General features: G+C 41.2%; 3 protein-coding genes across 4 annotated transcripts in view; 2 read left to right on the forward strand and 1 right to left on the reverse strand.

Annotated features, from left to right (window-relative positions):
- LOC115451838 (trithorax group protein osa) overlaps positions 1-11,700 on the forward strand; it is a 111,047-nt gene extending 99,347 nt beyond the window's left edge. The window contains 11 exon segments of the mRNA XM_037447506.1: positions 1,130-1,318; positions 2,624-2,840; positions 3,524-3,640; positions 4,609-4,734; positions 5,489-5,576; positions 5,749-6,049; positions 7,205-7,303; positions 8,596-8,721; positions 8,724-8,870; positions 9,138-9,218; positions 9,327-11,700. Coding sequence (XP_037303403.1) covers positions 1,130-1,318; positions 2,624-2,840; positions 3,524-3,640; positions 4,609-4,734; positions 5,489-5,576; positions 5,749-6,049; positions 7,205-7,303; positions 8,596-8,721; positions 8,724-8,870; positions 9,138-9,218; positions 9,327-11,255 — 3,420 coding nt within the window. The 3' untranslated portion in view covers positions 11,256-11,700.
- An 808-nt stretch (positions 11,701-12,508) lies between these two features.
- On the forward strand, positions 12,509-19,742 carry LOC115451840 (zinc finger CCCH domain-containing protein 13). 2 transcript variants are annotated; one of them, XM_030180220.2, is made up of 14 exons: positions 12,509-12,815; positions 13,278-13,384; positions 13,849-13,932; positions 14,706-14,772; positions 15,345-15,436; positions 15,665-15,781; positions 16,140-16,266; positions 16,472-17,197; positions 17,383-17,496; positions 17,833-17,949; positions 18,142-18,252; positions 18,747-18,857; positions 19,146-19,329; positions 19,486-19,742. In XM_030180220.2, exons 1-14 carry the CDS (start codon positions 12,687-12,689, stop codon positions 19,557-19,559), a joined length of 2,160 nt encoding a protein of 719 aa, XP_030036080.2. In that variant the 5' UTR covers positions 12,509-12,686; the 3' UTR covers positions 19,560-19,742. The 2 variants fall into 2 exon arrangements, with proteins under 2 accessions (XP_030036080.2, XP_030036079.2); XM_030180219.2 differs by having other exon boundaries at positions 12,510-12,815; positions 14,703-14,772.
- Positions 19,743-21,614: 1,872 nt separating this feature from the next.
- Positions 21,615-23,296, reverse strand: LOC119192259 (retinol dehydrogenase 11-like). The gene has a single exon (XM_037446088.1). It carries the CDS (start codon positions 22,558-22,560, stop codon positions 21,712-21,714), a length of 849 nt encoding a protein of 282 aa, XP_037301985.1. The 5' UTR covers positions 22,561-23,296; the 3' UTR covers positions 21,615-21,711.
- Positions 23,297-23,350: the final 54 nt, after the last annotated feature.

A 23,350-nucleotide genomic window follows, 5' to 3' on the forward strand; every position in this document is an offset into this window, starting at 1 on the left:
ATTATCGTGGCTATGTAGTGATAATTTTTAACTCACATGGGTCTTTATAAATCTTAGAATTGTATGTGGATCAATTGTAAAATGGTTAAGTAATTAGCCTAAATGTTTGGTAGATAATATTTGTTTTTCTCTTGAGCTCTTCAGGCTGAGCTAACAGCCTCGTCAAGTATATGCTTTGGCAGTTATGATGCGTAAACGCACTCGGAACGTTTACCTAATAGGGTATTTTTCTGTGTTTGATTCTGTACATTATTTTGTATTTAATAGTAAATAGTATAAAAAAATACGGGAAATTATGTGAAAACGACAATAATATCGGTTAAAAAATTAGACAGTTATTTCAGTTAACATTGCAATATCTAGGAGTGAGCGTGTAGTGAGGATATCGGTCCATCTTATTCTTTCACACGCATGATAATTCCCGATGACGTCACGTGCGTGTATTGCGCCTCTTTTCTCGCTTCTTGACAGTTACCCATTGTACCGAAATTCAAAAGCTTATACTAGTTGATTTTTTACCGGATTTTAATATTTTTTTGAGTTTTAGAATTACATATAAATATGATAAACGAAGAATAAAAATGACCCAATTCACAGTATTTACTTTAGCCCGCTGGACGTTCATTTTGCGATTGTGTAATATCCATCAATCACAGTTAAATGTCTGGCGTAGCCTTTTTCAGTATTTTATACATAATCTTGGTTTAGTAGGGTATTATTCATGTGTGAATAGTCTAAAATAGCCACATGATATTAATTAATATTGCCAAAAGCCACATTAGAGGTTATTCACTGTTGCCAGGTGACTCCAATATAATGCTCTGAAACCAAATGAAGAGGTTTACGAAATTGGCTTTTTGGGATAACTAAAGGTCTTCAGGCATTTCTCTCTTTAAAATGACTATTTTTGGCAAAAATGAAATTATTATAATTTATTATTCATCGATTAAATTTCTTCCCCCCAAAAGTACCATATTGACCCCCAAACTTTTCCTCTCTTGGCAATAAACGTCTCTAAATTTGAGTAGGAACTTCTCCATCTGGCATCTGTGAGTCTATTAGGGAAGCGTGTGTGTACGGTCGTCGCGTGTGGTGTGCGACGGATGTATGATGTTGTGGTCTGCGCCAGAAGTCGGACTCGCTGAGCAAGCTGTACGAGATGGACGACTCGCCGGAGCGGCGCGGGTGGGTGGAGCGGCTGCTCACGTTCATGGACGAGCGGCGCACGCCCATCGCCGCGTGCCCCACCATCTCCAAGCAGCCGCTGGACCTCTACCGGCTGTACCTGCTGGTGCGCGAGCGCGGCGGGTTTGTTGAGGTGAGTACTTGCATATAAAATATCTGAGGTGTCATTGTTGATTAAGGCGTTCACGATCTTTTTTTTTATTCGGGTGACACATATAATAAGGTATGAAAAACACATCTGTGAGTGTTAAAGTTAGATAGGTCACCAATTAGCCATTTTAGTGTCAAAGGTTACTCACCAATAATTCGTCTGGCATTGCGAATTTTCATGTGTATTGGTAGTCACTTGCCACCCTATAATAGAATTATTTGCTTGCCGGTCATATAGAAATCCCTTCGATACAAAATTTCTCGCACTTGTGTTCGGCACATTTTTTTTTTCACAATGTCCCATCTTACTGGGGTAAATCTGTCATAGTTTGTGTTGTGGTGAAAAGATTTGGGTGTGAAAGAAAGTATATTTTGTTCTTAGAAATGCGCTACTTCGGGTCTCTATGAGCCCCTGCGTTTCCTTACTCATATCCTACGAGTCGTGTTTTAACACTGTAAAGTGCAAATTAAAATTCCCAAAGCACTTCTTTAAGTTTATAATATAATACGGCGCAGCATTCTGAGTATTTATGAAGTCCTGTTGCTGCTTAGCATTTTCATGTGTTCACCATTCCCTTTTCAACATCACGCAAGTGGAAAACTCATTATGAATATAAACTTTGCATTCAGAGAACACGTTGAATACTATTTTGTGGTCGCACCACAAACTCGCGCATGTATACAGAACGAACGGTGCGTGTAATTCAATTTGATTTTACAGTTTTAAACGTAAGCATTTGTAAACGTTTGTATTGTTGAGTATCACTCCACCGTCGCTTGTAAAACTCGAGCGTCTAGATCTATACAAGTGAGACTAATAGGCTTCAGGGCGGATTTATGGTGGAGCATGTACATGTACTGCACATTTTATGCGAATGGTCCGCCGTAAAGCCGACGGTTGTTTAACTGTTGTTAATAAATTTTTATCATTGAAACGCTCGTTGTGGCGCCGCGGACTTGTCGCGGAGTGTAGACGCGCGCCGGCCGCCGACTCGCGCAGACGTACACTTACAGCAGATGCAATTTATATATTCGTAGGCATGGTGAGATTTCCTATCGGCAATGTTAATAAGGGAGCTTAAGTGACTTGTGTAGCAAGCAGGCTAATTACTGAGCGTTATAAAACTTAACCGTGTCATACCTCAGGATGATGTACGCAGTGATTTGTATCTCAAAGTTTGTGAAGTGATGCTATTACTGAGGAGGAGTTGACACATACGATCAGACGAGCGGCTTGCTCGTCTCGTCATTTAAAATAAAATCTATAAATTTCTCATTAACATTACAGGTGACAAAGAACAAAACGTGGAAAGACATCGCCGGCCTTCTCGGCATTGGCGCGTCGTCGTCCGCCGCGTACACGCTACGCAAACACTACACGAAGAACTTGCTCGCGTACGAGTGCCACTTCGATCGCGGCGGCATCGACCCGCAGCCGATCATCAACCAGGTGGAGGCGTCCACCAAGAAGAAGGGCGGCAAGTCTAACAGCACACCTAGTGCGAGTATGTATACAATAGCATCACAATTTTGTTCAGCGGTAGGATTAGGTGTCATATTAATAGCTATAGAGTCTTGCTTTCCAAAGGGTAGGTAGACGTGACATCACAACCACATGTCGTGAGCTATGTGAGGATAATAGAATGGAGATTATTGCCATCTAGCGGTATTATTTCAAACTCGCCGTCTTTACCGAGAAGAAAAACACACAAATCATTATAACTTAGGGTTTTTATAGCTTTAAAAATTGTGTGTTGAATAGTCAATCGCAGTTTGTGTATTTTCTCGGCGTAACTAAAACGTCAAGGTTTTAGTTAGAAAGCGTTGACGTTTTCATGTCGAAAGAGTTTGAGGTTGGTTGTTTTATGGAATCGATACTTTATTCTTTATTAGAATCTAGCTTGGTTCAGCCGATTTTAAATATGCGATTCCAAAGGCTAACAGTCTGAGTTTTAGTTTGTTCCTGTTTGTAAATATTAGTAAAAAGTGAGGTTTAGAATAGTAAAAGAACTTGCGGAAGTTGACTTCGAATTGTACTTTGTAAAAAATCGAGCGAGCTGACTTCTGCAAATGTTTCAGCTTGCACAATTAGCGGCGAGTCGCATGTGTATAGAGTTGTTGATTTGACACTATATTGCTGAGAGAAGTAGACAGTGCGATGTAGTAATGCCGGCGCGGTTGTTTCCAGGCTCGTCGAACTCGCAGGAGTCGTTCCCGGGCGGCGCGGCGGGCGGCGGCGGCGCGCCCATGGACGGCTACCCGCCGCAGTACGCCGGCTACCCGCCACAACCCAACCACGCGCAAGGTACACACACACCTCACTCACACACTATGTAAATAATATCACCACACTCCACGTCTCAGTGCGATTACTAACTGGGGTTGAGCTAGTGCGTTGCATGATTATTAGTGGACGATGGAGGCCTATGATCTACGTTGTAAATATTAGAAGTATATAAAAATGTATGTAACTGATGATATAAAATATGTTCAAGGGAATATTATAATTAAGTAATCGAAATCACACGATGCTTTAGTTACCATTTGCAACCACGAACTAACTGGTCCGCCCTTTCGAAGTGTTATGCCTTGGCACGTGCACATTAGCAAGGGGAAAATTAGAAACAACGATTCTGTATCATGTCACATTTGTCACGGAGAAATTAAACTTAACTATTGACTCGGGAGTCATGAATAACAACAGCTAACAAATCACTCGGCTCACAATCGCTTGTAAACTAATCCAGTAACTATTGTAGTGTCGTGAAAAACTGCCGTTTTGTTTACGCTGTCATTGGACGGTCAGTAATGAGCAATGTTCAGTTCGTTCGTTATGAGCGCAGTGTGAATTTGTTCGAACTAAATGTGCTTTTGTTGGGACTCAAGTCCGGTTCTATGATATATGGTTTCTCGTATGCGAGAGTCTATACCACCGCTTTGTATGTCTGCTGTCGTGCAAGAATATGCAAGTATCATTCTTATTCTGACTCGGAAGATATTGTAGCCAGACGTCAAATTAATAGGCATTTTGAGAACAACTAAGTCTTAAGATGATAACCATCATGGACAGAATTGTAATTAAAAATTATGAAAGTGTTGCCAGTTGAATATGAGCAGATATGGTCCACACCATGACGTCTCGCACGTGTTGTCATTTGGTTGTGACGCTGCTAAAAATTCACGAACAGTGAATAAAGGAGCGTGAAAACGTGCGCAAGCGTTTTGTCAAGTTCAGTAGAGGGGGTCGTGATGTCTAGAGTGATGTGATTGTAGGCGGCGCGGTGGGTGGCGTGGGCGGTGTGGGCGGCGTGGGCGGTGTGGGCGGCGCGGGCGCGGCGGGCGACAACCTCGCCGCCTCCAACCCCTTCGACGAGCCGCCCGGCCCGCGCCGTGCGCCAGGTACCACGCACCAACACCACCTGCAACCGACACCGCTTCACCAACATACTGTGCATGCACTAATCTAACACTAAAACTCATTTCCGACCACTAAAATCACATACCCGTTGGGCCTGAAGACGTCAACTCTGATAGAGTTGCCAGATAAAAAAATAAAGTCACCTGTGTATTTTTATCGAAAAGTTAAATAATGATAGTTCGATGATTGTTTCATTATTAGAGTTACCAATTTTATTGTGACTATACGTCAATACATTGTAGAGTTTGGTGCATCAAAATCCACGCACATCATCAGTTTTGGTAAAATCAAATCCTATTAAAAACTATCGCAAAGCGGTGTCGATTGTAAGTGATCTGTACATATTATATTACAAATGGTTATTGCAGTCAGTTTTGAAGAATGTCGGCCGAGCATTTATTTATATGTATATATTATTATATCTTTGAGACCCAAAAATAAAGAAAATTTTAATTAACAGATGGGGTAGATAAACTATATAATATTTTGTAAATAATAAATTTTTAATAGTAACAAAAATTAATATAATCAAATGGGTATGTTTTACTATTAAGCATCCACATTACGGGGTCCAATATTTCACCAATCTAATAAATTTGCATGAGATTAACGTTTCATCTGCACTGTACATTATATCAGTAAGCATGAGTGTAAAATTAACTTTGTAATACTTGATGTCCTCAAAAGTTGATTACATAAATTATGTTGTATATTAATGTGAACAAATGATTGCAGGGTACCAACAAGGTTACGGGTATGAATATGGATCTCCTTACCAGCCGAACAGGCCTGTCTATCCACCTTACGGACCGGATGGGGACAGGTGCGTTCGTTGTTTATATTTACAGGTTCAAATTATACTTAATGAAATACGGGTTATTTTGTAGAGATGTGTTACTTTCAAGAACGTCTATTGTATAAGTTATTAAGTCGGCAGAGTGTTATCGGACACGTTATGTATAAGTGTGCGAGTGATCGTATTGTGTTGTCAGCAGGGGGTACCGCGCGGGTCCGGGCGGCGAGTACCAGTACGGCGCGTACGGCGGCGCGTTCCGCGGCGCGGCGCCGGCGGGCGCGGGCACGCCGCCGCCCGCGCAGCCCTACCCCGAGTACTACCGCGCGCCGCACCCGCACCACGCGCCGCACCCCGCGCACCCGCCGCACCCCGCGCACGCGCCGCACCCGCCGCACCCGCCCGTGTCGCCGCACCAGCAGCACCCGCCGCACCAGCCGCACCAGCAGCACCAGCCCCACCAGCCGCACCAGCCGCACCAGCCGCACCAGCCGCCGCACGAGGTCAGTCTCACACATACACAACACCAATATGAGTTTTAACGAATATTACACATCTGGTACAATATTTCAATACTTTTTATTCAACACTTACAATAATTAAACGGCATAATATATTATTTGTTATAAAACTAATTTGTATGATAACTTTTACAATCTAAATGCGGGATAATCTTACAATGTTCTAATTTGATTATAAAATGTTTGACGTTCTATACGAATATAATAAGAATAAAATTTTTTTTTTTTTTTTTACTATAAAATTTATTTTTTTTACGTACACAGTATGAAACATTTTGTGACCGCGTAAATGTTTTTTTTAATGTTGACGAACTATGGCCTACAAACTTATTTTATCAACGTGTTTTTCTATATTTGTTTAAAAATTCAATATATTTTGTACTTGATTACTAAAATATTATTTATAGCAATGAAAAGCAATACATTTTATTGTTATAACTTACTTTTTAAGTTTAGCTTTGTATAATTATTACTATTAGCTAATCGAGATCAGTAAGAAAATATATTTCTGTAGTGTTGCCAATATAGTATTTACTGCCCTGCATGAGTGGCATGCGAGGATTATTACATTGAAATATTGTGTATTTTACGTATGCGAAAATTTGCTTCAGTACTGTATACTTTGGATATTGTGTTAAACATTATTATAATAACAAATGTTACTATTCATCAATATGCATCGTATTTCAGTACTTAGCTTAGATAAACTATTACACAGTGGTCAAGTGAAAAATGTTAATTTTGTTAATATGATTCATATAAGTAGATTTTATACGGCTCGAAGGACCAACAAAGCTTTTTTTTCTTTTGAGCCCTAATTTTTGTAGCAACAGGATTTTCACTTACTATCCAATTGTCTACAATTTGGAAAACATATAGATATTGTTTGCAAGGCTCACACTAATTGTTTTTTGACATTGCACTACGAATTCGCATGAATCAGTTGTAAAGTAACAGTTCAACACACAAAATTGGTAACTTTATCACTTGTCCACTCGAATTTAATCTAGAAGACAATATTGATACGTTGAAAAATCTAGAAAGACGTGAAATGCGTAGCGTGTTGTCGCGTGTAGCGTGACGCGTGACGCGCGGCGCGTGTTCGGGCCGGTGTGACGTGTCTGTTGTGGTGTGTAGATGTCTGGCGGCGCGCAGGCGCAGAGTGTCGGTAACCTAATGAGCTCGCAGCTCGCTCGGCAGCTGGTCGCGCCGCTGCCGCCGAACCCCAGACCCTACGTACGGACGCCCCGTTTGTAACCACGCACTCAACACCGCTTCCGTCATTGATTGGCGATACGGTCTCATTCTCACCACGCACGGATTTGGTCACGCGTGCCCCTCGCGACGAGTATACAGCGACCATATCAATATTGTATTAGTAATGTTGCTTGCAAATACTACCAAAACATTTAATTTCAATTGACATAAATTCTTTTACCTTGTCATCATACAATATTCTAATATAGAACTGAGTTTTTAAAAAAGTAAAATCTCATAAAAAAAAATTAGATTAAAACTAAATAGGTCGCTATGTCCCTGGTTGTATATAAACTTATTAGCTTTCATTAAATTTAATCCCGTACAGTTCATGGAAAAAGAAATTAGTGTTCAAGTTAGTGATAGATTATATATTTTTGCACTCTAAAAATACAGCGTGCATATTTTCTAATAAGTAGTGAAAAGAAGTATAAATAATATCTATTGATCGCCGTGAGGGGCAAATCTCATACGTGGTTTTGGCTTCATCTAATTATTTTCGAATAATACCACTCGCTTAAAAATTGTCCAGCTATCACTTAATTTGTTTCTTCTATTTTTGTTTAACAAAATTATTGGCTTGCGGTGTGATTAATTGGCTTTACGATTTGCTATCGCCGTCCGAACGGACGAGCGATCGCGCCGAACAAATTGAAATTCGTCCGCTGGCTCTTCAAAATTTAACAAATAATTGAAACATGGAAGTCAAGGTTTAGAGTGTGTGGTGGTGGCTTTACATGACGAATTTTTGAACATGACATCATGTGCATGCGTTCAGTTCACACACATCATAAGCTAAGTTGTAAGTTACAGAGTCGTAGCTTTTGTACCGTTCTGCGATTCGGTCCAATGTGGTTAAACTTTGTAAAATTCAATCGCATTTGACCGATATGCGTACGAAATAATCATGTATAGTGATAAAACATTTTGGGTGCACGGCCAGTATAACATTATATTATTGTGGCTTTATAGTATATCGACATTCAACGCTTGGCTTGGCCGTTTGACTGTGTAATTGTTGATAAATATTTATTGTTATTAATAAAATTAATAATATCATATCAATGAAATACCGTGGAAAACATCAAGTCGATAATGTTTTCGTCAATTATACAAGTCATGCGGAACGACAAAGCGATGATTTTCGGCTTCATTTTCTCTTCGGGCACGTGGTGGTACCGAGTGATGCGATCGATCGAGTTCGGTCACCGAAGAGAATTTGTAGGCGAAGCGATGAGTCGGTCTCGTGGCAATAGTATGTTGTGGTGCAGTACGGCGGCGGCAAGGCGAGCGGGCCGGGCGGGCCGGGCGGGCCGGGCGCCGCGGGCGCGCCGGGCGCCGGCAGTCCGCGCCGACATCCCGACTTCGCCAAGGGCGACGGCGCCTACGCAGCGGGCGGCGGGCGGCGCCGGGCGGCGCGGCGGGCGCGCGGTTCGGCGGCGCGTGGGGCGGCGCTTTCCCCCGCTCCGCGCCGCCGCCCGCCGCGCCCTGGCGCGCGCCCGCCACGCACCCGCCCAACTGGCCGCACCAACCATACCCGCCACAGGTACGCACTTACACACACTTACTGCTAATGGTTAACTCACCATAAACCAATATGCTAGAACCGACCGACCGTACTCTATATATATTCCTTAAAAAAGGAATAGTACAGATTAATTGAAAATTTAGGGAGATTTATCATTAATAACCGCTTTCCCATTAACTAGCAGGTAAAGCTATCCTGAATATAGTAATATAAACCAAAGAGTCCCTTTTTTAAAAAAATATAGTCAAACTCGAAATCGTAAAAAAATTATTATTACGCATACAGACAAGCGGCGCGCCGGCGTGGGGTGGAGCGCCGCGACCCCCGACACAAGACGGGTACCCCTCCTCGACTGCACCCTCCACTGTAAGTGATTTATTAGAGTTACACTTAGTTATGAGAAATTATAGAATACTAGTCTGATACAAGTTATGTTATACTACGATATTTAAAATATAAAATTTTGTTCATCAGAGTGTAGCGGGCGGCGGAGCGCAGATAAAACGAGAATTGACGTTCCCCGCCGAGTGTGTAGAAGCGGCCGTGCCCAGCGGGGAGAAACGGCGTCGGCTTACACGCGCTGACGTCGCGCCCGTAGACGCGTGGCGCATCATGATGGCGCTCAAGTCCGGCCTGCTCGCCGAGACCTGCTGGGCGTTAGACATACTCAATATTTTGCTGTTCGACGATAACTGCATCGGATATTTTGGACTGCAGCACATGCCCGGCCTATTAGATTTGTTACTGGAACACTTCCATCGCAGTCTCAGCGATGTGTTCGATGCACCCACAGAAGAAGACGAGCCGTGGTACGGCGCGCCGCGTGCGCCCACCCCGCCGCCCGGGCCCAAGCGCCGCGCCCCGCCGCCTGACCCGGCCGACCGCGTGCGCGTGATCTCCGGCGAGGACTACACGCTGCAGTCGCGCCGCCGACACCCGGTAGTGCTGAGGCACGACGATGAACTGTTCGCGCCAGAAGACGAAGAAGATGAACAGCCCGATGGCGTGGAAGACGTACTGGAGCCGTGGCAGCTAGCGTCCGACCCTGCAGGTGCGGCGCATCTCGTGCCCTGCTTCCGCGGCGAACATCTACACCTGCCGTTCGTGCGAGTACTGCCGGGCACGCGTGCACCTTCACCGCCCGCCGCTTCTCCCGCACCAGCACCACCTGAACCACCGGAGCCTTCGCCCCCGACACCCGCTCCCGCTCCGGAGTCTTCGCCGCCTGCGGACCGCGATAACCTCGACGCAGAACCGATGGAGCTCGAGCCCGAACGTCGCCCTAACTTGCTGGTGCGTGATCCGGCCGGCGTGCTCAAACGGCGCAAACTCGATGACTATGAGGACGAGTGTTACGAGCGGGACGAGCCGAGTCTCAACCTTGTCAGTGAGACGCGAGATGCACTCGCGCGTCGCTGTATCGCGCTGTCTAACATCCTTCGCGGTCTCACGTTCGTGCCCGGTAACGAGGTGGAATTTTCCCGGTCGGGCGCATTCCTAGCGCTGGCTGGCAAGTTGCTGCTGCTGCACCACGAGCACGCGCCGCGGGCGGCGCGCGCGCGGGCCTACGAGCGAGCGGCGCGCGACGAGGTGGACGCCGGCGCCTGCTGCTCCTCGCTGCGCGGCGGCGCCGAGTGGTGGTGGGACGCGCTCGCGCAGCTGCGTGAGGACGCGCTTGTATGCTGCGCCAACATTGCCGGCGGCGTCGAGTTGGCCGGACAGCCGGAAGCCGTCGCGCGACCGTTGCTCGATGGTCTGCTGCATTGGAGCGTGTGTCCGGCGGCGGTGGCCGGGGACGCTCCACCGACAGCCGGCGCTGCCTCACCACTGTCGCCTCGGCGGCTGGCACTGGAGGCGCTATGCAAGCTGTGCGTGACGGACGCCAACGTAGACCTGGTGCTGGCGACGCCGCCGCGCGGCCGCATCGCGGCGTTGTGCGCAGGACTGGCGCGCGACCTGTGCCGACCCGAGCGACCCGTGGTGCGGGAGTTCGCGGTGAACCTGCTGCATTACCTGGCGGGCGCAGGCGAGGAGGCGGCGCGAGAGGTGGCCCGCCACGCGCCGGCGGTGGCGCAGCTGGTGGCGTTCATCGAGCGCGCCGAGCAGACGGCGTTGGGCGTCGCCAACCAACACGGCGTGGCGGCGCTGCGCGACAACCCCGACGCGATGGGCACGTCGCTGGACATGTTGCGGCGCGCGGCCGCCACGCTGCTGCGGCTGGCACGACACACGGAGAACCGGCCGCTGATCCGTCGGCACGAGCGGCGGCTACTGTCGCTGGTGATGTCGCAGATCCTGGACCAGAAGGTGGCGCACGAGCTGGCGGACGTGCTGTACTACTGCGCGGCGGCGCGGGGCACGGGCGAGCCGGAGGAGCCGCGCGAGTCGGAGCGCGACCAGTGAGTGCCGTGAGTGCCGCGAGTGCTGCGAGTGACGCGAGTGAGACGCTGCGGACCCGGTGGACGTGGTTACCTGCGGGTAGTGTACATATAGTGATACGGACCGGCCGCGCCCCCGCGCCCCCCCGCCTCATAGACTCATAACGATCCGGTTTTGTTATTTATGTCCATGATGATTTATTTACAAGAACGTCAATGTGCTATAATCGATTTCTATTGTTCGATTGAAAGAAGATGTATTATAACTCGTAATTTTGATTTTTATAATAAAATGGGACTTGAATCTGTTTATTGGTTTTATGATGGAGATTTTATACCGAGTACCTTTAGGGCCTTGTCTATAAGAGAAACGTAGTGAAGAGTGTGAGGAGCTTATGTGGGATATAAGTTTAGTTAAGTTTAATGTGAATTATTACAATAATCTATAATATATTGAAATTGAATCTGAATTTTATTTTTTTTGTGGATTGGCTATTTATGTTTCTTACACCTTACAACAAAATTTACCAAAGTATTGAAGAAACTAACAATACCATAAGAATGCACATATAGAGCAGTACATATTTTAAGTCCATCGTTTGGAATCCTAAAACACCAAAACAGTGTTTACAAAAGAACATCATTCCATCACAAATGAATTGCTGGTATTATACCACACTAGGTACACAAATAATCTACACCAAAAGGAACTGCTTAAGTTGTTGCTATAAATTACCAAGAACCACATTAACCTATATGAAAAATGCAACATAATAAAATTACTGACGAGCACTACGCACCAGAAACAACATTTCTATGCCTGTTTACCTTTAACTAATATTGAGATTTATTTGTTGCGAGCGCCTGAAGCGATCATCCAAAAGTCCGAAGTGTTTGTATAAGCCGGCCTTTGCCAGGCTAATAAACGAAAGGTCATGGTTAAAAAAAACATATTTGACCACACAACATTAGGCTGGCATACACACTTTCTGGACCTCACTGCGCTCACCAACTGCATTGTGGCCAATGTCGAGTGCGATGAAAGAAATAATTAACGAAATAATTTTAAAGTAAAATTCCTTATGTATTTTAAAAGATAAAAGGTATTAAATTGTGCATAAATGTGTACCTAAATTATTTTTAAATAAAGTTTTGCTAGATCCGTTGAGTAAAATCATTACAAAATGAAAATAGGGACAAAGGAGAAACGAGATTATAATATTCTGTGAGTAAAACTATTTTTTTGTAATTGTTACTGGTTCTTCAGAAATTTGTGCATTCCTTTTTCAATTAAAAAGCTAAACTTCAAATCGTCCTATCATTTTAGTCCGTGTATGTTTGGTTACTGAATCTGAAAATTATTAATTGTAAAGTATCAAAAAATATTAATCAGTAATAAAGAAATAATATTAGGTTGGCAAGTTCTCATGTCTCGCGATCCTTTTGAACACATAAAATGGAATGTCAGTCAAGCGATAGCAAAAAATTGTTCAAAGTATTCGATGCTTCGAAACGCAAGCGCACGAGGAAAAAGCGAGAGGGTCTCGACGAAACTAATTCTGGAGCCACCGACGACTCTAACAGCGTAAGTACCTAGACTAAGTACTTAGAATGGAAAAGGTAACAGGTGCATGGACTAGGTATATAGACATGGCGCACCCAGAGGGAGCAAGAGGCCAGCTGTCCTCGCCCCGAAACACAAATATATTTTTTTATGTTGTGTTGAATTATTGGGACTCATACGTGCTTATAGGGTGAAAAGTACACCTGCTGTCACATGTTATAGTACGTTTCTAAATATAACAATGTCATGGTACGTCGAAAAGTAGCCAAGAAAGATTATGCTGATTTGCTGGCTAGAGACAACTGTCCGTCTTTACCAACACCCTGCTCCGACTTGGACGCCATCTACCTAACTATTTCGATAACATGACTGTTAGGATTCAACTGAACAATGAAGTATTACTATAATCTTTTCAAGTGTCCTCTTTCGGGTTTGGAGTATAAGTACTTATATAAATAAAAATTATTTGACTTGTGACCGCAGGGTTGCCAAGCAAATATATGCCGTATAGCATCTACGAAGGCGAGTCTTCAAAACATATCTCCTGCGCATACCGTGGATATGATGCAAGAAGGAAGCCCAGTTAAAAGGTTCTGAAATAAAAAATTTATCGTGTTATTAGATGTGTACAAAAATTCACGTAGCTTTTGCTAGATAGCGGAGGAGGCAGCTTAGTACAAACTGATGATATTAACAGATGTAATAAAAAAAATATTCATGAAAAATCTGCTTGATAGTATAATTATTTAAATAATACCTCAACAGTAATAATACATTACTTTTGAAACAACAAAATGGTTTCTTTTTAAAAGTGCTCAATAAGCCATTTTTTTTTTAAACTTAGACGATTCTAAATAAAATTACATTTTAGTATATAGGTATTGGTTTGTTATGTTTCTTAGCTCTTTTAATTATATTATTATGTAGTTGCCTACTAGTATAATATTTTTATTTATGCCAAAATTTTACTAACGCCCATCGATAGATGTCGCTATACCACGATATATTTATAATCATTAAATGAGTATTTTTAATGATTTATGCGCGGTATCAGAGAAATAAGCAGTGCATCCATGGCAAGATCTCCAGTGGAGGTGCACCGGTCATCGCGTTCCCCACGCCGACACCGCAGACCGCCGTACGTAGAATAAAGAATTATAATTTCATATCTAGACATAAGATGTCTTACTTATAAAAAAAACTCAAAGCTATGCTCAGTCAAAACTCAAATTTACTCGATCAGCTGTAAATCAATACCTGCCATCTTGCCTCTTAATAAGGTTTAAACTAGGAACCGGTGATATTTTTGACCGCTATTTAAGCAATTCTTAACCACGACTTAACACTAAAACAAGTTTATAAGTAAGACTGATGGAGCGTAGAAGTATGATAACATAATCTCTAGAGAAGAAAGTTAAATGCACATAGAACGTCATATGTAAAATAAATTGATTTGATTTATAAATGAAATACATATTAGATGATTTTGTCCTATTGGAATTGGTCATAATGTAAGAAATAATTTACTGCATATAACAATTCATTTATGGGGTACTAGATTAGATAGATTATTTATCATTTAGATCTAATTAGAAATATTGTCCCAGTTATAGGAACATGGGATATAGATTATAATGGGACGTGGATACGCAAAAAGGATCCAACCCACAGTATGGACGAAAATGAGCAGAGTATACCAAATTAGTTCTAGTCTATAAGGTCTACATATATTTTCCACTAACAAAAACAGTAGTCAAAATATGTTAATTTGAACTTTTTATTAACAAAATATGAAACAGATTATCAATGATCAAAAATACGATTTAAACTTCAATCTTCACCAAAAGTGTCATTTTGTGGGCTGGATCTTTTGCGTATCTACGTCTAATATTTAACCGTGTTTTACAGAAGAGATGGAATGTCATTAGCGCTGAAAGCCGGCATGGTGTCCACTCCAAGATCCATATCGCCACGGCCGGTGAATATGCTAATTTTTATTATACTAATTTAGCATAATATTCTATAAATAATTCGTTAATTGTGTATTTCGACTGTCCCCAAAAACAAAACCTCATCTGCAAAATGCTCTAGTTGCAGTATGAAGGTTTTAAGTTAACTAAAAATATAAATATCAATTGATAGTATAGAAAAGTAATTGATATTTATATTTTCAGTTAACTTAAAAGCGTCATACTCCAACTAGAGCATCTTGCAGAAGATGAGATTTTGTTTTTGGGGACCGTTGACTTTACTATTTCTAAATCGTTACATCTTATACCTCAGCGCCCTTTTAGGTCGGACTGTTAAAAACTTTGACTTTGAATAATATTCTGCAATCTACATTATACTTTAACTACTACAAAATCGTCAAAATCGTACCGTTTGTCCCTCCTTTTAGTTACAAGCTTAGACTTTGTGACAAAATTACTATTGATGTGATTGATTGCTGTGAGAAAGGTACTAGAATTCCAACTGGCCCGAGTTGTATTCTATGGCCGCTTTTGCCTTGGAATCATATTTTATTTTAACTTGGTTCGTCTGATTATTTAGGAAGGAGATACGGCTATTGAATCTATCCCACGCGATCAAGATTCCTTCATTTACGCATTCTTAGAAGAAGCAATCAAGAGGGATAAAAAGAAGTTAGTGAAAATGTTTCTATGAAATAAGTGTTGCGTTGAACCTTTACAAACAATTAAATATAATTAAAATAAAATGAAAAAGTAACTGATACGTATGTTTTAAAAGTTTCTGTAATAAAAAAAGGACTTTATAGAAGTTTTTAAGCACAATGGGACGTATGTCTAATAATTATAATTAGTTACCTACGAGTGTCGTACTCGTGTATTAGAAATGACCATTTTGTATAGACACCGCCACAGAAGACACGAGAGACGCGACAGCCGCGACCGCGACGCGTCCGTCACGCGCGAGCATCGCCATCATCGCAAGCGGAGGGATGACGTACCCTCCAGGGAACACGAAAAGTAACTTAACACCATATCACTAGATCCTCTGATGTATATTTATAATTTTCTGTACATGTATATCTAAAGAAGAATTACACGGAATTAAGACTGTTTGTAACTCATAAGTGAGCGAATTTATGCCCAATTCCTTAGATATTGTCTTATAATACAAAATAAATCAATGTATTGGAAAAGTAGATACTGAAAAACTTAGATCATAAATACCTACTGTTGTTTCTGTTAAGTTCAAATGTTACTCTATATATTCCTCTTAATTTATTAGATTTTTGGTAATTTTTCAGTTTAGCATCTATGTCTTAATTTAGTTTTCTATAGGTAGTAAATGGCGCCCTAAAATATGACTTATAATTTATAGGCCTACGAAAGACGTGTCACCAACACCGGCAATAGACCAAACCGCTCTTTTAGAAACGTTTGCGAAACTCTGCGCGCAGATGAACGAGAACAATAAAAACTACAATTATCCGAACGAGCCTCCGATGGTACGTGGAACATGTTAATCAACGCGAAAGTTTGTATCGATCTTGGCCCTTTATAAATATAAAAGACTGTTAAAACTGATACGAGGTCAAATCGGATTGGCATCGCTATGGTTTCATACCATCAGAACTGAATATTGAACACTGCGATCCTTTAGTAATCACTCGATTGCATATCGATATTTATTTACAATCATTCTTTAACCAGGTAAGGACTCACAGCCACAAATCTTTACAATGTGAACCGGTCTCAAGAAGGGAATCCTTCAACGTCGACAGGTGTCCAGATCGAGTAAGGTGTACCCAACGTTCCAGAGAAGATGTAGAACTTTCTAGAATACGAAGCCAGGACAATTACCACGGCAGAATACGAAGCAGTGAGAAAATCGAAGATAGGAAAGATAAGTGTGGCTGTTTTAACACAGACACTCATAAATATAGCAGTAAATTAGATATGACGAAGTCTAGGATGCATCATGATGAACATTATGGCGGGTATCGCGAAAAGTCACCTCTAAGATGCTGCGATCACTACCGAAGACCAGAGAGAGACTATAGAGACTATGACCGAAGAAACGACGAAGATAAACGAAAGTTTGAACAGAAAGCGTCTAGAAGTTTCGAAGTGCATCGTGATAAATACGATGATGACAGATACAGAAGAACTGCGAGGAGTGACAAGCGTTACGATGAAAGAGAAAAGAGATACGACGAAAAAGTCAAATATTATGACGATCGAATCTACGAACGCGATAAGTACAACAAAGAGCGAAGATCTAAGAAGAATTTGGAGCGATTCGAACGGAACTCGATCGCGTCACGCGAAGATGATTTCAGGGATAGATATTCGGAGAAGGAAAGAGATTCGGGACTGAGCGTAGCCGATGAGACCAGTACTGTAAGCGGCAGGAGTAATTATTTGAGAGTTGTAAAGGTTAGTTGGTATGTAGATTAGAAATTAGAACTATTTCTTATATTCTAAAGTATAAGTTTATAAGTAAAGTAAGTTAATAACTGCATGTGAATACTTTGGAAATATAAATTAGTTTCTTAGTAAAACAGAAACAAATAACAGTTTTAAATATGTATGTATTAAAATCACAATTTTTTTATTAACAGCAAGAAATCTCTGAGCAACGCGAAGCCATGGACAAAATGATGAAACTGTGGAAGGAGCTGATGCGATGCTTCAAAGGAATGTCACAAACTCAGGGACAGGACAAGGCGGTTAATGTAAGTTTTGTACTGAAATATAGCGAATTTCAGAGACCAAATATTCTCTGGTTTGGGTTAAATTTCAATATGTATTCGAAATAATAATAAGATGGACTATTTACGACTGAATTACGAAGTATTACGTGACAATGAATTCATCAACTTGCCTCATGTAGGGTAACAACAAATTACATAATTACTTTCTAATACATTTTGTTCGTTAACTGGAAAGTACCTTGTTGTTAGTACCTATTGAGTTAGGCCGAAAGAGCGGTTAGAAGTAAATGTTTGAAATCGTTGACCGATATTGTATAGGCCTGGGTTTGGTATCATTATGAAAGCGTTAACCTGCAGGAGTCTGCGACGAACGCGCGCGAGTCTGCGGCCGCGCAGCTGCGGCTGTGGCGCGAGTGCATGCGCCGATATGAGACTGTCGCGAGGGATGTCGGCGACACAGACGCGAGACTCATGGTGACATTCTTTTGTATTCAAGTATTTATGTCAGTATCCAAGTATTCATAGTGGTGCTAGCTAAGTGGGGAGTGGAATGGACTGCTGAGACCAATACGCAGGTTCAAAAACCAAGGGCACGCACATCTGACTGTTCTAAAGTTATGTGTATTCTTTGTGAATTATTTTTATTAATTATTACTAATATAACAGGAGGAAATAAACAAGCAGCGGTCCGAGATGGCCGAGATGGCGAACATGTGGCAGGAGTGCCTGCAGCGGTACAGGGACATGAGCAACGACTTCAACAGCCTCAAGCAAAAGGTAAATATGCGGACTGGTTTCTTTTGTTATCAAATTATGCGTAATTTAATTTTTAAATGGACTCTACTTGTAATTAAGCTCTATTCTAATACATCTAATAGCTTGTTTCACAAAGTTCAAGTAAGGTGTATCCATCAATTCACGTATAAGACTGTCTATATTTAATGCACTCTATTGTTTGATTTTTTTTTTAGTTTGTTGTTTTTTGTTGCCCTATAGTTCATTCGTCGATGAACGCTTATGTTTGTGACAGGACCTAATTTATAGTAGATGCCTACCTATTAGCAGTATATCTTGAAAGTGAACCGAAAAATCAGGGATTATTATATATTTTATGAACATAACTGAACTTAATGTTTGTGATGTAAAATTTGCAGCAGTCATACAAAATGTTTTCAGATTTTGTATTATTTATTAACACGTAGGCACTATAAATCAAATGATCTGTTTTATAACCATGAGTGTATGATGAGTTGTCATGTTGGTTGTGTCAGTTGGCGACGTCGGAGAGTCCGTCCCGCATGACGGCGGCGCCGCTCGCGTGCGCGGAGGGGGAGGGGCCCGCGCCCCCCGCGCCATACAGGCTCCCACCCACCTACCCACCGGTAACTAAACATTTTATAACTACTTACCTATTCCAAACTTGATTTTGGTATTATAGATCACAATTGCCATAAATAAATGTAAACTTTATTATTCTCATTCTCAACAACGAGCATCGGATGTACAACTATTGAAGTTACATGTATATCTGTATCTCGCTTTAACAGTGAAAGAAAACATATGGTTTATACTGATGACTTGGTTTTAATACCGTCTAATTTTTTTTAAGAATTATCCCAAACCTAATATCCGTTTATAGGAGTCTTAACATAGAGTGTAATTTTTCTAAGATGCCAGCGATGGGCGCGTTTCCGAACGTGGGCTCCCCGCTGCGGTCGCGCGCGTCGGCGCCGCCCGCGTGGTGGTGGTGCGACCGAGCGCGCGAGTCGCCGCGCCGCCGCTCCTCGCCAGAGTCCCGCGGATCCCGGGATCGAGACCGGGACCGGGACCGCAGGCATCGACATAAGGAGAGAGGTATTAGCCATACGGTTGCTTACCTGAGTCACTATTATATAATTATATAATAAATATCTTCTGACTTTGCGGTGGACTTCAAACTCGATGTATATTTTTGGTAACATTATAGTGTTGAATAATTATAGAAAAATTTGTTTTCTTTTTTTCTACCAGATGAACCAAGATATAAGGAGAAACCTTCGAAACCCAGTGCTGCGCGTTCCGAACACAGACACAGGAAGAGATAATGAGGAAATCAGAAAAATGATTTTGTGGCAAAATCTTTGTAATAGCTTATTGAATTGTTAACTACATTTAAACTTTGTTTTTAAAATTTGTGGTGAATTGTAAAGTAAATGTTGGATTTTAGAAATGGGTTTACAAGAAAATATTTGGTTATGTTTAATGAATTTAATAAATTATTAAAAATCTTTCAGTGTTTTAATACATTACGATTTTATGAAAATGATCTCTTGGAACAATACTGTAATTGGCGTCAGCTGTTTGCCATAACCATTAATTCCATACCATCGTCCTTATAAGAATTAAGCATAGTGAATGCTCACTGCTCAATATGAATTAATAACAAGAAGAAATTATTCGTTTAATTTACAATATATCATTATTATAAAATATTGATATACCTCCTCATGATAATTACAATTCCAAGTAAAATTTTATGGGCAGAATTTTTAATCATCAAATAAAGTTATTCGGTGGCTAAAATCATATATAATAATAATAATAATATCAGCCCTGTATTATATACTTGCCCACTGCTGAGCACGGGCCTCCTCTACTACTGAGAGGGATTAGACCTTAGTCCACCACGCTGGCCTAGTGCGGATTGGTAGACTTCACACACCTTCGAAATTCCTATAGAGAATTTCTCAGATGTGCAGGTTTGCTTTACGATGTTTTCCTTGACCGTTAAAGCGAACGATAAATTCACAAAGAATACACACATGATTTTAGAAAAGTCAGAGGTGATTTGAATCTGCGGACATTCGTCTTGGCAGTCCGTTCCACACCCAACTAGGCTATCGCCGCTTTTTACAAATTATACATCTGATAAAATACAACATGAACAAATTAAATATGACAATCTATATATATAAAAATGAATTGCTGTTCGTTAGTCTCGCTAAAACTCGAGAACGGCTGAACGGATTTATCTTATCTTGGTCTTGAATTATTCGTGGAGGTCTAGGGAAGGTTTAAAAGGTGAGAAAAATGCGAATAATTGCCGGGAAAATCCTCAAAACAGCATTTTTCTATTTCCCATACAAACGTTTTCTAACTAATACGTAGAGTCAATTTGAGCTTTATTGCTATTGTATAAAGTTCACTGTTGTCTAAGCAATGTAGGCGTGTTCCTAACATCAAAGCAGTGTGCGTTGGAGCACAGAATATAATAATGTAATGTCGCGTTCTGAAACTCAACAAAAGTGACATCGCGGACCCGACTAAATTGAACAGTCACAAAATTTAATATATCATTAGTTATTTGGTTGGCTTCACGATATTATTTCTTTTGTCTTACTTTAAAATGCATGTTCTCGTTATGGACAATTTTTGAGCTACTTTTGCATATCTATACTTATAATAAATCTGTAGAGAGGTCAATTCTGTTCATGAAATATATTTCCAAAATAACTGGGGGTGATTAGGAATCGACACTGATGCCAAAAATGCAATTAGTAAAATTTTTGTCTGTCTGTCTGTATAACCGTTATAGAAACAAAAACTACTCGACGGATTTTAACTTAACTTGGTACAATTATTTTTCATACTCCTGAGCTGGTTATAGTATACTTTTCATCACGCTACAATTAATAAGAGCATAGCAGTGATGGAAAATGTTGGGAAAACGGGAGAAGTTACTCCATTTTTTAAGCTTCCGTCAATTCGTGTGCAACCGTAATGGTTAAAAGTTCCTTCGATTTCACCAGGATCCCATCATCAGACCCTGGCCGGACAATCGGACCACCTGCATACCACCATAAATTAAAAAAACATCCCGACAAATTGAGCACCTTCTCCATTTTTGAAACCCGAAATCCACGCGGGCGAAGCTGCGGGCGGAAGCTAGTTATAAATAAATAACGCTAAAATTAACGATTTAAAAAAAGATTTTATAACCTGACTAGGAAAAAGGAAAACTATAACGTTGTGGTGATATATGAACTAATTTGTAATTTCTAATACTGGCAATGTTAAACTTTAAAATGAAAAGGCAAAAGTAGCAACCCAAAGAAGTTTTTTATTTTACTAATCAAGCTAAAAAAAATATAAATAAACTTATTCCTACAAATTCTTTTTATCACTAGTTAATTTATACGACAAATCCCACAATTTATCTGCTAATTCCTTGTCTTGAGCTCTCCTGGCGGTTGTATTTTATCGGCAATCGACGAAATATTTGCCGGTAGTTTCCTTCAGTTCCGGCGAAACGGCCAGATATATTAGAGTTTGCGCTCCTTGCCATGCCGGCCTAAACACGAGGCTCACGAAGAACTGATAAAAGATATTTGAATGCCTGAATAAGTCAGTCTTTACCGCCCCCGGGTGGAGTGAGTTTGCGGTTACTCCAGTACCCTTTAATTCTTCACTCAATTTGTTAGTAAACAGAATATTGGCTAGCTTCGTGTCTGAATACAACCTTAGAAAATGAAAGTAATTGCTCGTTTGTTTATGAAATCTGTTTAAATTTATTTTTCCAAATATATGCAATAATGACGACACGTTTATGATACGACTCGGCGCGGATTTCTTCAATAACGGCAGGAGTAATACAGTAAGTAGAAATGGCCCGAAATAGTTTGCTTGCACTTCTATCGGCAAGTTGTCTTCGGTCAAAGCGTTGTCTACCGGCCCTGTGCCAGCATTATTTATCAAAACGTCGAGTTTCGGTTCATTTTTGAGAATATCTTTTGCAAAATTCCGTACTGACTGCAAAGAGCACAAGTCTAGTTGTTTTAATACCACGTCGGTGTTCCCTGTGGCCGTCCTGATGCTGTCTACGGCTGCAGTTCCCTTCTGCGCGCTCCTGCAGGCGAGGATCACCCTGGCGCCGCGCTGCGCCAGCTCTCTAGCGGTCTCGTAACCTATACCAGTATTCGCTCCCGTCACTATAACCACTTTCCCGTCCATTCTGGCGTCGCATGTACACATTCCACATGACAGGCTGTTATATATTTTTAAACCGATTATTATAGTAATTATTATTATGAGAATGAATAAATACATCGTGATTCGAAATGTTCACAGTTCACTTTGTTTATTCACAATGACGTTGATAACTTTTTTGAATACAACGGGCGAATCGATAAGATACGTCCACTTTGGTATGTATCTTACTTCATACTGGTATAGATATGTGTACTTAGTAGATTATAGTGAAGGCCAAACGGCAATTAGGTAATGATGTTAACTGAGAACAAAGTAATTTAATATGTGCAATGTATATTGTGTATATTGACTGAACAAAACTGATAATTTTATAAATATCAAAGGATTTATCACAAAATTAAAACTATAAAGCGCAAAAATAAATTCAAGCCGTCTCGAAACGACGCGCGCCTACCGCGGTCGTCCACTGTAACTATGGTCCAACTGTTGCTATATAAGCCGGTTGGTGAAACTTGCTCAGACTCTACAGCACAAAAAAAATATGTACTCTGCTACTCGTACGAAGTAGGGACGGATCGCCAGTAATAATTAAATATATAAAATTTATTTTACTATTAAGTATATTGGTGGGTGTATGTAGTATAAATGCGAAAGTTTGTGAGAATAATCAGATGTTTGGATGTTTGTTGTAATAGACGTAGAAACTGTTAAATTAATATGGATGAAATTTGACATTCGTATAGATCATGTCCCGGATTACCAAAGAAGCTACTTTTGATTACGGTAATTGGCTTCCATTGGAAATATGATCTGATTTCCAAATAGTTGACGCAAGCGTCGCACGGGTTTCGATATATATCACTATAGTGAACTAGTTATTATGATAGATATTATAAGGCTGCTTTCT

The sequence above is a fragment of the Manduca sexta genome, chromosome 6 (assembly GCF_014839805.1).
Source record: "Manduca sexta isolate Smith_Timp_Sample1 chromosome 6, JHU_Msex_v1.0, whole genome shotgun sequence".
Taxonomy (NCBI): domain Eukaryota; kingdom Metazoa; phylum Arthropoda; class Insecta; order Lepidoptera; family Sphingidae; genus Manduca; species Manduca sexta.

Excerpts from the sequence above, each read along its gene's own strand:
- LOC115451840 (XM_030180219.2), top strand. The coding sequence starts at position 12,687 with ATGGAATGTCAGTCAAGCGATAGCAAAAAATTGTTCAAAGTATTCGAT. Across the intron at positions 13,385-13,848 it reads GAAGGAAGCCCAGTTAAAAG|AGAAATAAGCAGTGCATCCA; the intron begins GTTCTGAAATAA and ends GCGCGGTATCAG. Across the intron at positions 15,782-16,139 it reads CCCTCCAGGGAACACGAAAA|GCCTACGAAAGACGTGTCAC; the intron begins GTAACTTAACAC and ends TATAATTTATAG.
- LOC119192259 (XM_037446088.1), bottom strand. The coding sequence starts at position 22,560 with ATGTATTTATTCATTCTCATAATAATAATTACTATAATAATCGGTTTA.